This window comes from Dendrobates tinctorius, unplaced genomic scaffold, assembly GCF_039654945.1.
Source record: "Dendrobates tinctorius isolate UK_male_01 unplaced genomic scaffold, ASM3965494v1 ptg000028l, whole genome shotgun sequence".
Lineage (NCBI taxonomy): Eukaryota > Metazoa > Chordata > Amphibia > Anura > Dendrobatidae > Dendrobates > Dendrobates tinctorius.
This window is the reverse complement of record NW_027361696.1, coordinates 72,600,062-72,613,913: the sequence shown is the minus strand read 5'-3', so window position 1 is coordinate 72,613,913 and position 13,852 is coordinate 72,600,062. Positions and strand designations below refer to the sequence as shown.

At 41.5% G+C, this 13,852-nt stretch overlaps 1 protein-coding gene across 1 annotated transcript in view; it reads right to left on the bottom strand.

Annotated features, from left to right (window-relative positions):
• Positions 1-11,528, bottom strand: part of LOC141085545 (tubby protein-like) — a 36,612-nt gene extending 25,084 nt beyond the window's left edge. The window contains exons 1-6 of the mRNA XM_073570989.1: positions 11,521-11,528; positions 9,252-9,287; positions 7,434-7,482; positions 3,886-4,048; positions 2,224-2,337; positions 1,228-1,338 (exon numbers count right to left, since the gene is read on the bottom strand). Of these exons, the coding sequence (XP_073427090.1) occupies positions 1,228-1,338; positions 2,224-2,337; positions 3,886-4,048; positions 7,434-7,482; positions 9,252-9,287; positions 11,521-11,528 (481 nt within the window). The remainder of the gene's footprint in view (positions 1-1,227; positions 1,339-2,223; positions 2,338-3,885; positions 4,049-7,433; positions 7,483-9,251; positions 9,288-11,520) is intronic.
• Between the last annotated feature and the right edge of the window lie 2,324 nt (positions 11,529-13,852).

Sequence of the window (13,852 nt, the reverse complement as noted above, 5' to 3'; positions counted from 1 at the left end):
CGGATCTCACTTGGATCAATGTTATTCTTTGGGGCCGTGCACATGTCCAATTTTTTTCCTTAGATCGAGTTGGTCCAAGGGAAAAAAATGCGAGAGTTAGATCCAAAATTTGGATAGCACTTGGCCATACAAGTCACTGCATTTGTGGAAACCATCTGATTCCACTCGGATGACATCTGTGGGCAGTGTGCTTTCCGTTGCCTCACATCATGGAAAAGAGAATTGTATCACACTATGCCAACACTGATCAAACTCAGAATGTGATTAGCATAATTGATCCGGCATCAGATGAGAGAATACACTGTCATACACGCTTAGCCTAAAGGTCCCTTTACATTTAGCGATGCACCAGCGATCCTGACCACGATATGACCCGGTCAGGATCGCTGGTGCATCGCTAAATGGTCGCTAGTGAGCTGCCAAACAGGCAGATTTCACTAGCGACGCAGCGATGCAGCAGCGGTCGTTACTTACCTTTCAGACGCGGCGACCATGACGTCCTCCGTCCGCGTCCACGCGTCGCTCGTCGGCGCCAGCAGGAAGCGCCCGATGAGAAATGGACCTGCACGATCTCGCGCGATCAGCGACAGACAGCGGGGGAGCCGGTCGGAGGTAAGTATCACACATAGCGATATTGCTAGCAATATCGCTGCTGCGTCACAAAATCGGTGACGCTTTAGCGATATTGCTAGCGATATCACTCTGTGTAAACCCCCTTAATAGTAAGGATTTTTACAGTAGAGGGGAGTCACTCCACTTGTGGGGTGGAGACCATAAAACCACAGTTGTATAAAGGCCAAACATCAACTTAATAATCTGTTAACAAAAATTTGCTTCATTGTTCATTATTATATGCCACAAACACCTGATAGACGAGGTCACACCGCTGGGACCCTTACGTATCTCAAGAATAGGGTCCCTCAACCATGAATGAAGAGGTGGCCGCGCAAACTTCATTCACTTTTAAGGGAGTTCTGAATTACTGCATTACCAAACTTTCTAGTGAATTTTCCAAACTCCCGTTCAAGGGAATAGATAGAACTGCATGCGAAGCTACTGTACCTCTCCACTCTCTATAAGATAGGGACCAGTTCTTGAAATAGATGTGCGTGACATTGGTGAGACGCACATCTATCAGATATCTTGTAAAAATAAAAATATTCATATGAAGAAACAATCGTTGAGGCGATAATTGTCCTGTTTAAAAGACAATTTCATGACACATACCTGCCTTAATTTTGGTCTTCTGCTTTGGTTTGGCTTGAAAGTGTTCTTTCCTGCTCGTTAGGGGTCTGGTGTCTTCAAGAATTGTCTCCTCTAGATCTTCATCTGAAATCTCTATTCGAAAGAAAAGAAGAAATTCTTAAAGAGTTTTTCTCCTTTCATAAAACCTTCACCTATACAGTTCGTTGTAAAAACACCCCACAACTTTCTTTACTCACCCTCCCCAGGTCCAGTGCATAGTATAAGTCTTCTCGGCTGCCCTTATACATGGTTTCAATACAGTGATGGCACCGTGTTGACATCACTGCAGCGAATTGCTGAGCTTAGAAGCTCTGCCCATGTAAACGGCACAACTGCCAAGCTCAGTGATTGGCTGCAATGATGTCGACGTGATGTCATGCTTCAACCAAAGAACTGAAAAAAGAGCTGCGGTAGAGGCTCAGCACTAGACCCAGGGAGGGTAAGCAAGCCACAATTTGTTTTCTTACTACAAAGAACTGAGACTATAGGGGAAAGTTTTATGAAAGGGGACCATCCTTTTAAAGAGGATATCTCCTTTTGGTCTCCCTTTTATTAACCTAAATACATGTATTTGGGGTTAAAAATATTTTTTAATGCTGGGTTTCATTAAAAATGTTGCACATTTTCTCTTCTATGGCCTCTGTGTAACACTGTCTACTTTATTGCTGACAGTAGAATGAGTTAGCTGAGGATCTGTCAGTGAGTTTGCTCTGATGGGCGTTTAACATTTATCTGTCTTTCTCTGAACTCCTCTTAGCTAATACATGACCAAAGTTGGATGTGTATGGAAACAAAGAGCCTATAAAATACAAATGCTGCAAAATTTTTAATGAAAACCAATTTAAAAACGTATTTATTTCTCACAATGCATACATTTAAGTTAAAAAAAGAATGACTCCAAAGGTGGACAACCCCTTTAAAGTTTTTTGGTACTGATATAAAAATGAGGTTAAAATTGTCATTAACGAAAAGGCATACCTCCATGGCGTTGTACCTCCTTCTCTATCTTGCAATCAGCCTTCATATTCCTTCCGGTCAGACTGTAGCAAACACTTTCATGCATTCCCGCTGAGAGCATAGGATTGGTAATACCTTCAAATTTTTATAACGGAGTAGCAAAACAAAAGTAATGTATAATATCCCATTAGTTTGCCCAGTATAATTATCCATGTAAATTTTACCTAATATCAATACTCCTTATGGTACTGGCTATGTGATCAAAGTAGAATATAGGAGGAATTCAGTCATTCATTGGACTAAAAATGTGCAAAAGCTTTATTGTAAATTTGGATAAAAACAGATCATTTCTAGTACTAGAAAACATAAAAAATATGCAAATCAAAGGCAGGTGGACTAGGGTTAAATCCAAGTTCTAAAGACGCTGACTATTTGCACCTCCTGACTAGCTGCTGTTCACCTTATTTTAGTCATTCAGCTGGGGGGGAAGCAGACCAGAGTGGATGTGTATTGGAGCTGAAAAGAGTGACGAGCTGGAATCCCTCTCTGAGAAGAGTCTGCACAGGCGGTGTGCACCAAGCTGCAAGCATGAGTAGTTTCTATAGACAAAGGCTGTTTTGCATGACCAAGCTGGGGCTAGCTCAGCTGTGTATGAGTAGTCAGAGTCTGTTCTGTTTAGCTAGCAGCTGGATAAGGCTAGGGAAGGATTTGTTTGTTGTCTTGATGCTGTGCAACCTGTGGAACGCAATATAAACTGCACATTTGGACCAAAACTGCCTGTATGAAGGCTACCTAAGGCCTAATGCCTACCAGAGAGAGTGATCCCCTACAATATGTATATATCAATATATAAGCTATCCTACGCGTTTCAGACTAAAATATACGGTAGTCCTTACCGATGGACTTAGCTTTAGTCTGAAACTCGTAGGAAAGCTTTTATATATGTTTTATTTATAGTACTGAGAATTTCCTGTTTTTATCCAAATACACAATAAGACAAGCCAAGGATCGCTGGTAACTTCATTCTTGGTGAGCTTGATCATACTTTATCTTAACTATGTGATCTCTTGCTTGTTTTTTTTTTATGAACCTTTAAAACTATGTCAATTGTGGTCTTGAATCCTTTTTTTCATCTTCTATCCCCCCTCCTCGACCTTCCAAATATTTGTTGAACCTTTCTTTCTTTCAATGAACTCTCTCCTGCCCAGATGGCTCATTGTATTGACTCTTCTGTTACATCACACATAGATCTACATCTCTGTGCCATATGGTCTCTTAACATATTTGGACTAGTTTCTTTTTTTTTTAACCCCCCAAAAAAACTAATTTAAAAGAATACCTTGTAAAGGTGCACCTATGTATTTGGGGCCTCTTGGCTACATGATGACCCATGATCCATGCCTAGCATGGAGCACTGCCGTGGCAGTCCACCAGCTTTCAACTGAATCAATCACTTGGGTAGTCTGAGATACTCCATCTGCTTTTGGATTGACTGTCATAATCAGTGCTGGTCACTACCCCAAAACACGTGTGGCAGCAATGTTGGGCAAAGGAAGAAGAGATTGTTATCTTTTCGAAGGGAAGCAAAAGGAAGACCCCTGTTATTATTTCTCCTTATACGCCTTCACATTTGATCTGTGGATCGTAGGGGAACTTTAGGGTTGTAGTTCATAGTGGTTTTACCTCCGATTCCCGAATAAATGCTGGACACGGTACATGACTCCACCAGTAGTACTTGCTCCTCAGACTTTGGACACCTCCGTGGCTTTACCTTCATATCTGGATTGGCTTGAAGCATTAGAGGATCCAGGCGCTTCCTCCTTTGTTTCTTCTCATGAATATTTCGCTTGGGAGAAAGCATTTCTTAGAATGATTATGACATTATTATTATGGTAAAAATATCTGTTTGGTATTGGCAGTTCAGTCTATTTGTCTGTAATATTGATATGTTTTAACTTTTGTTTCCTAAATAAGAAACTTTGTAATATATCTGATTAAAGAATTCTGCTTCTTTCTCCTCCAGAACTGAGTTGACAGTTGGGGCTCATGAAGTTCTATGGAGAACTGTAGCTGTCATTTCAGTAGAACTTAAATTATAAAAGAACCAACTGTCACCTCCGATCTCTCAAACTGTCTTCACCAAATACACTCTTTTCCCATTACAGAGATAGAAGGTGACAGTTGGTGTTTATAAAGTTCTATGGAGAAGTGTAACTGTTGCTTCTGGATTACTTGCTGCAAAATGTCTGTCTGCCTCTAGCTGCACCCTTCTTAAGTTTTAAAAACAGCAATGGTCATCTATCTCAATAGTGGAAAATCTGTATTCACTGAATACAAATTTTACCCATGAAAAGGGAATATTGAGTATTAATGATCAGTCCAGAGAGAGGAGGAGAAATAAGTAGACTCATCTAATCAGATATATTATAAAGTTGCTTATTTTCACATGTACTATTGGTCAATGAAATAAAAATTAAAATGACGGTTAAAGGAAATAAAAATGATTCGGAAAAAGGATTGAAATTGGAACTAAAAAAATGTAAATAGTAATACACACAATGATCTCATCCATCTCCTATTCTTAGATTTACCCAGTCCTTACTAGTCTCTATTTCCTGTTCTTATCACAACACAACAGAAAGGCATGGAAATGTATGGCCAATCATTGGCTAAGACATTCACTGTTGTGGAAAGTGATTGGATAAGAGGGTATTCTCAGCCAATACTGAAAATGCCCATGGTGCTTGCGGAGATCTCACCGAGGTCATGGCAATTCAGCCCAGGAAGGAACACAGCCTCAGTGACCGGCAGTAACCTTGATGACTTGGACGGTCGCATTTTGGCACTGTCCAGGTTGAAAACTGTTTTTCCCCCAGACATGGATTACGGCGTGGGACAGAACGACCGACAGGTGAGGGGATATTGTTTTTTTTTTATTTTTGGTTTATTACAGGAGAACGAGGGCTTCGGTGGAATTAGGCATTATACTCACCTAACTGTGTTTGTTATTTTTAAGTAAAAAAGTAAAAGTGTGTTTTGTTTTGTTTTATTTCTAATAAAAGACTTTATTCTGGCTGTGTCTTTATTTACCATACCACTATAGGATTAGTATTGGATAGGTGTCTTATAGACGCCTCTCCATTACTAAGCCATTACTAAGCCGTAGGCTTGATGCCACCTGACAATACAAAGGTGACATCAACCCCACAAATATTTACCTCACTTGCCACCGCTAAAGGGCAAGTGGGAAGAGTCGGTGAAAGAGCCAGAATTAGTGCATCTAATAGCTTTGCCTTTTCTGGGCAGCAGCAGGCTGCTATTTTTAGGCTGGGGGGCCAATATCCATGGCCCCTTACCAGCCTGAGAATACCAGCCCAAAGCTGTCTGCTTTAGCATGGCTGGTTGTCAAAAATGGGGGGACCCCATGCCGTTTTTTAAAATTATTTATCTAAATATTTACAAAAAACCTTGTGGGGACCCCTCAATTCTATATAACCATAATTCTGTGGTCTATTCTATATAACCAGCATTGCTGAAGCTGACAGCTGAGAGGCTTGAAGCTCCCAGCTGTGAGTTTTGCCTGGCTGGTTATCAAAAACACAGGGGAACCCAAGCCTTCTTTTTTATTGTTTATTTACAGCACAGGAGCGGCTGATGAATATGCCTATTTAGCCGCGCCTGCTCTCGCAGCAGCAGGTGTCAGATGATGTAGTCCCATCATCTGACCCCATTGACCGGAGGTAAGCTTTATACCTCAGATCACAGCTGAGCGCTCACGCTGTCTTTTGACAGTGTGGGAACCGTGGCTCTCTGACCGGCAGGGATGGTTTCACTACCAATCAGAAGCAGTGTTTGCCGCACTGCCAAGCACATGACAGTGTGGCGCCCCCAGGAGTATGGTCGCCACAATGGCATTGCCTTCCTCCTGGGAGGGTGATGTCATGCTTGGAAGCAATGAAGGGTCTCTTTCGCAGTTAACCTATACATGCAACACAGTTCCACTCCAGGCCAGCAGGGGCAGCTCTGAACCTGAATTGAGGGGAGGAGTGCTCTCTGAGGGCCAAGAGGAAGGAGGAGTTAACGTGAGGAGGGTGAAGAGTGCAGACGTGAGGAAGAGGTGCGGAGATCGAGCAATGAGGGAAGGCTCATCTCCATCGAGAGCGCATGATCTGGAGCCTGGTCTCCATGGTTGTATGGATACTAATGGTCCAGCAACAGACACCAGAGGAGTAGGAGGCTGTAAATGCACTACTCCCATCTAAGACTTGAGGGCTCAACAGCAACCTTGATAGTGAGCCGGGACTTAGGAGCAAGGAGTCCCCGATGCAGACTACAGCTGTCTGCCGTACAAGTATAGTTCTTGGGAACATCTGACAGGAGGAACTCCAGTGTAACTCAGTACTGGAGATCCCTCAAGTAAGCGCTAGGAAGGAGACTGCACAGCCCATCTGCTGAGAGAGAATCCCTGAGTTGCTTCCAGGCTAACCTGCTCCGGTACCATCTGTAACCAGGACCCTGGACTGCATTTATCAAGTAACGGTACAGAAATTGCATATCGCTGTGTCTTGTCTGCTTCCTACCCTGCCGGCACCACTACATCCCCGTGCTAACCACCATTACACTGCCCTGGGACTACAGCTCCACCTGTGGGGAGCTTCAACATCTTTGCTGCACCACACCACCAGTCCCAGAGGATCTGCATGCAGCGTCAGCTTAACATCTCAATTGCCGAACACCACAGGTGGCGTCACAAACTATTCATTTAATCCACTACATTTCACCATTCAATCTCCCCTATTAATTGGGCGCCCAGGGCCACGGACCGGGTCACTGCTGCCGTAACACATCCCGCTGATACCGGCCCGGTACCGAGTACCCCACAGCCCTGGGAGGGCGACCCAACAGCACGACAAACACCCAGTGTTTGGGCAGCCGAAGCCGGACAATGACACGGACTTCCTGATGAAGTCCATGTTCGGTGTCCGTGCCCGAACAGTAGGTGTTCGGTATGGACGTCGAACTTTAGTGTTCGGGCTCATCCATCTCTAGACTGGATCACCAAAGCATCTTTGGAGAATCTTTTGACAACCCATAACAGAATTGCTACAGCAGTGCTGTATCTGAAGAAAGCAGATCAGATCACTGGCAGACATAAACTAGTTCTATATAGTTGGATGGTGCGACTTGATAACACAACCCTACACTGTCCAAACATACATCCATGATTTTACCTGCTTCTCCAATTTTTGCTGACGCATGTCATGTTCATCCTCTTGAAATCTACTGCATTGAAGGAAAAAAATATTGTTCAGAAAATATAATATTTGGCCAAAACACCTTCTTCCTGTACTTTGTAAGGCTTTGTTCACACCTGCAATCAAGCCATTGAAATTAAAAAGGAAAAGTTCAGCATGCTGCAATATTTTAAATCTTTGGATCACGATGGACAATGAAAACCCAATGGACCCAATTACAATCAATGGGCTCCGTCGGGTTACCGTTTGAGGATTTGATGTTCACATAGTTTCAATATTGAAATCTTTATAGGGCAAAAAAGCCTACAAAACTTATTGGGGTATTTAAAGGAAATAAAAAGAATGCTCTGTGTGAACAAGATTTTGTGGGATTTTACATTTAGAATCTATCCTTAATTTGTGGGGGTCCTATACAAGTCACCTGAATGCAATAAAATCATCCTTCCAATAGGCCATTAATGTGTGATTGGAGTGTGTCTGAATCCCAGGAAACCCAATAACCACCAGAATACATACATACAGGCCACTTCAGTGAGGACCTGTCACCAGGTCAAAAGTGGCCAGTTTGTGCTCTAATAGTATTCCTGCTCCTCTCCTGAGTTTTACTGATTTTACTTTTTTTTTTTTTAAATCTGTCATATTATTCCAGAGATATGGGCCTTTTTACTTACTGCTACTTTTATGGTCTGTCCAAGTTGGCGTGTCCCACAGGTTATTAATGCAAAGCAGTCTAAAGACACGCCCCTGAGGATCTGGTGAGCACCGCCCACATAAAAACTAGTACACTCAAGGTAAAAGAAGGAGTAAAATAAGAACACCAACTGTCCTCTTTTGACCTGGTGATAGGTTTTCTTTAATATTTGTATTGGCACCTGGGCTCTCACATACATATGACTGCATCATTTATTTCAGCTCCCCCCATTCATTTGATGATCAGCAAGAGGGAGAAAAGAGGGAAGGAAGGAAAGAAAAATGAAAGAGGGAAGGAAGGATGGAAGGAAGTAAGGAAAGAATGAAGGAGGAAAGGAAGGAAAAAAGGAAGGAGAGAAAGAAAGAATGAAGTAGGGAAGGAAGACAGGAAGAAAGAAAAAAGGAAGGAGGGAAGGAAGGAAAGATTGAAGTAGGGAAGGAAGGAAAATAAAGAAAGAAAGGAAGAAAGAAAGAGAGGAAGGAAAGAAAGAAAGTATGAAGGAAAGAAGGAACGAAAGAAATGAAGAAATGAAATAAAGAAAAAAGAATGAAGGAGGGAAGGAAGGAAGAAAGGAAGAAAAGAAAGAATGAAGGAGGGAAGGAAGGAAGAAAGAGTAAGAAAGAAAGAAAAAGAAAAGGGAAAAAGGAAGGAAAGCATGAAGGAGGGAAGGAGGGAAGGAAACAATGAAGAAAAAAGAAAGTATGAAGGAAGGAAGGAATAAAAGAATGAAGGAGAGAGGGAAGGAAGGAAAGAAAGAAAGAGTGAATGAGTGAAGGAAGGAAGAAGGAAGGAGGGAAGGAAGGAAAGAAAGAGAATGAACAAGGGAAGGAAGAAAGGAAGGGAGGAAGGAAGCAAGGAAGGAGAGAGAGAAGGAAGAAAGGAAGGAAGAAAATCATGCAAAATTGCTTTTTCTTCTCCATTGCTACTGTTTTTGTGTCACCAATTCTTCATCCACAGTCACAATGTACATAATGTGGTATACCGAGCCAAAAAATCATATTAATGCTTACAGAGAGAGAGAATTATCCTTATATAAGTATTGTAAAATAGGATGTACAGATAGTATTATCTGAGGAATAACACATTTATACATTCTTTTTTACCTGATTGGTAGGTCAATAGCTGAACTATTTTCTGGCCTGCATCAAAAAAGCATATTTATTATATTAATAGTGATAATTAAACGGGTTAACTCATTTTCATCAATGATCACTTGACTATGACATCACACAAGTCCTGTCAGCACACGGCGGTGTTGGCTCTGCGGGTGGAGATAAGGTGGACACCCTCCCACCCAATCTATGGGTGTCCACATAAAACCAGCCCATTTATGCTACTTTAGCTTAAGCCTCACAACACTTTAGTGTGCTGGAGGTAAATACTCTGGCTTTATATCACTGACGCCATTAAGCATAGTGACACATATCTCCCCTCCAGTACGTTACCATGACTTTGTCACAGCGGGCTCACCCAGTGAGCCCGCTCCATACACCTGCCTCTGACTTATAGGTGACAGGTGACAACCTATTACATTTTAAATATATATGTATTTATTAGATTTACCGGAATATATAAACATGTAGGTATTTAAGGCGTACTGTACATCGATGAATCATTAATGTCAGTACAGCAAAAAGTAATCTATATTTTCCCGATAATTTGCATAACCTTGGCAATGTCTACAACAACAGTTTAGTCTTTTATTTGCTGTGCTAATAATTTTCTGTTTACTTCGGTAATGAGTTATACTCAGGCAGTAATATCCTCTGGGAGAAGATAATTAATTTTCAGCAGATGATCCATCATCTCATTGGTTGCAGCTGATATTGTCATTAATTTCACCTGAATACAGTTATGTTAATATTGATTGCTGCAGCACCTGCCCGGACGCACAGGATTAAGATGGACACCAAAGCTGCTTATGTATTAGCCAAGGGCGGCTCAGCCCCGGTGGACTTAGTCTGTAACTTCTTGTAAATGATTCATCGCATCGCTGGAATACACAGCAAATCTGCTTCCCAGCACCAGATATCACACTAAATTAACCCATCTGAGACATTGGTAAATTTGCAAGAGTTAAAAAATAAATAAAACAACTTATAGGTATATAGAATATGTGATACCCCTTGTGCTAAGAGTGCTTTTTCAGCTTAGGCTATATTAAGCTGTTATTTCACGTGATCACTTCATGCTCTTGTAGAATCTGCTTTCATCTGCTCAGCAGCAAATTTTGTACACTGTATTTATTTTGTGTACGGGAATTCTACAGTTTTAGTGCCGGGGTTCAGAGCAAAGAGGCTAAGACAGGTTAATATAATATAGTGTACTGATCATTGCTGGGGAGCAGATGAAAGCAGCTTGTAAAGAAGCATGAGATAAGAGTTGAAACAACATTTCAGCCCATTTCAACACAGCATTTGGGAGAGATGCAAGAAAGATGGGCTAATGTAGTATATTACAAAAATAATCATAACTTTGAAATACCTGATGGGTAATTAAATAAAAAAAAGTTTGAATACTCTCGAAAAGAAAATCTATTGATGAGGTCAACTCAGACATATTAGAAAATAGCATTGGTGGTGTTTCATGTGTTTGAACCCCTATGATTCCCCAAAGACCGGCTTCTCCATTACCGGAATCCTTACCTTCAACTACCCCCCAGCGCTCCACAATCAGGGCACAAACCCTACCTGCAATTAGCTACACCCAGTCTAAGACTGGCCCTCAAGGGAACAGGTAAATCCCCCTGTGGACTCTTGTGTAAGAGTGGGCCCCCCAACCCTTACTGTTTGGCACAGTACACTTGCACAAACAAGGGCAGCATATCATCATTCATTTACCAAACTACCCAGTCTATCAGTATATAGAAACATAGACAAATTTGTGAAGGGTCAGGTAATATTGCGAAATGTTGAACAGTGGGCTCCCCAGAATCATTGCGCCCTTGGCACCCCTGTCCAACACTGGATACACCCTTCCATAATGAAGTGTCATAGTGCTTAAATGTGGGGGAAGCCATGTGTGCTTAAGCTTGTGTCGAAAGTGGTATGTCAGAAGAAGACCTTGGATAGATCACCCTTTGAAGTCAACCTTAGGTGACACCGTTCGATATATTTAAAGGATTTTAGAAGGGTGCGCTTCAGGTTTTTTTTTTTTTATCTAAACTAGCATTTCCTAAAACAAGAAAGAAAACCTCAACAGGTCAAGTCTTGAAGATTTCTTGAATATTTCACTAAATTAGTAGCTCTACAGGAAATTCTCATCAAGACCTGGTGAGGTGCCTTGAGGCAATAAATTAAGCTGAAGGAGACATTGTCTATTAACTGCATGCCATACTAATTAGACTTATTAGAAAAATAAAATATTACTTACATTTCCATCTCCCACAATTAGTTAGGACCGCCAGTATCCCAAGACATCTGCCAACAGCTCACTCTTGGATGAGAGCTACAAGAAATCTCGGGTTCGGATGTATACGTATCTCTGGCTGTCAGGTTCCTGATGGCAGCACAGGCTTGGAAGAAGACGATGCTATTACGGCACAAAGGGAGGACACGGTGCATGTGTAATCTTCCTATCGACATGAACATCAGTAAATTGGGATTCTCGTAATCAGCTTTGTTAGCTTGGCTTATTAGCCTGGTCACATAACACATTTCTATGACACGGCAAAAACCTGCATTGTAGTAGATAAGAGAAAGAATCTAACATATAAGCAATTAAAGATATATGAAACGCCAGAAAAATGGAAATATTTTACACTTAGCACCACTAAAACCGATAATGTTCTTCAACAACTATTGCATTCAAGATTTCCAGATTCAAAAATGAAGTCTTTTTTTTAATCTTTTCGGTAAATACTTTTCGTTCACCTATTTTCGGCAGCTTCCCTATAACGTGGGCCAGAACCCTTTCTTTTTTTTTTTTTGCTACATCCGTTTAATTTTTCAACGGCACCATGTCGGGGTACAGATCACTTACTGATTAACTTTCTTTTGTTGAGTGGATGGAAAAAAAACAGCAACGCTGAAATAATTTCTCCTTGCTTTGTTTTAAATTTCATCTATTTGCCATAAACAAATATCATATTTGGCTGAATAAGAATAGGGAAGAGCTAAATATGTATAGTTTTTATGTTTTACTACTTTTGCATAATAAAATCTAATGAAAAATTATTTTTTATGCCAATCCCATTCCAAGAGCTATAACTTTTTGATTTTTTTTTCTGTAAGTGTTGTGGTCTACACGCTTTTTTGGCAGAAAAAAATATTTTTCATGTAAATGTTTCTTGGTTACTTTTTAAACTTGTTTAACTTAATAATTGAAATAATTTGAAAAGAGAATAAAGTAATTTCTTTGTTTGTGTTTCTATTTTATATTATTTACTGTATTAGTTGCTATGAATATAGAAATATATGTATATTGTGGCAGTGCTTCTCACTTGGGAGCTGGATGAGGTATCACAGTAACAGTTTCTATTTAAAAGTCCGTCTGGTTTATTTCACTCCACATAAACCGAATAAAACATAAATGCAGACTTTCTCGGCATAAAGGTGTAGGTGGGAGGGTGGGTGATGAAGATGTCGTGGCAACAAGTGGATTGTTATTGTGTTGTTTGTAGTTTGATGTACTGATGTTGATGTGTGAATATTTCTGTGTGTGATAAAAAAGGTTTTATTATATTCCTATGGCCGGGGTGTGTTCTTTTCTCCAATAGGCTTCGCCTAAGGCCGTCCCTGGGAATACGGGAGGTCTGTCCACTAGGGGGAACCAAACTAAGAACAGGAATATAGCTTGCACTACACTTGGGATTAGATAGTTAGAGTTGGGATTAGCCCACAGTTTGGGAGAGGTTAGACCAGTTTTATAAGAAAAGATTTCCAGGTTAGGGGCAGTCAGTCAGAGTCCAGGACTCAAGTCAAGTGGAAGTTCGAAGACACAGTCTAGGGAGAGTGGAAATAAAGCTGGACAAGAGAGGGTTAGCAGGTAAAAGAAGAGGCAGATGCAGCAGAGCTGAACAGTTGCTGTCAGTCCAGGTTTCCCCACAGCATGAGGACACATTCGTCTGGATGCCAGGACAGTCTTGAGCTTGAGGTCTGGAAGGGGTATGGAGAACCACACCCCTGTCTCCCCGTGAGAAAGATGTCTGCGTTCGCAGAGAAAGGAAAGGATGGTGATCCTCAGGGAAGCTATTATGCCAGGAGAGTCTCTAGGTCCGGCTAGGACAGTTGGGCTTAGGACAAATTAGGCAGAAAGGAGACGAAGACTGACAGGTCAGGAAGCAAAAGAAACATCACTAAAATGTGATTATTTCTAATTCTGTATGCTGCTAGAGTCGAACTCGATTCCGTGGTTGGGAAGGTAGAAGGTACTCCTGAAGGAATGGTGAATAAAGAACCAACTTCACCGCACCACACACTCATGACTGATTCCTATTTAGAAGAGGGGTTTCAGGGCAACCAGAACTCAGTTCTGGCCCACAGCAAACAGGCCCTGTGCCCCCCTTCAAGTGGCGCTGTGAGCAGTGTCAGTTCCTGGAAAATGAAGAAAAAGAGGAAACCCAAGAAAGCAAGGAAAAAGAAGAAACAGAAAAACAAAGAGTTTACCTTAAAGGTGAACAAGATGGCAGACAGCGACTTGAGCTCCAAAATGGTGGATGGTGGCCCGACTGCCAAGATGGCGGACAGCAGCGTGATTCCCAAGA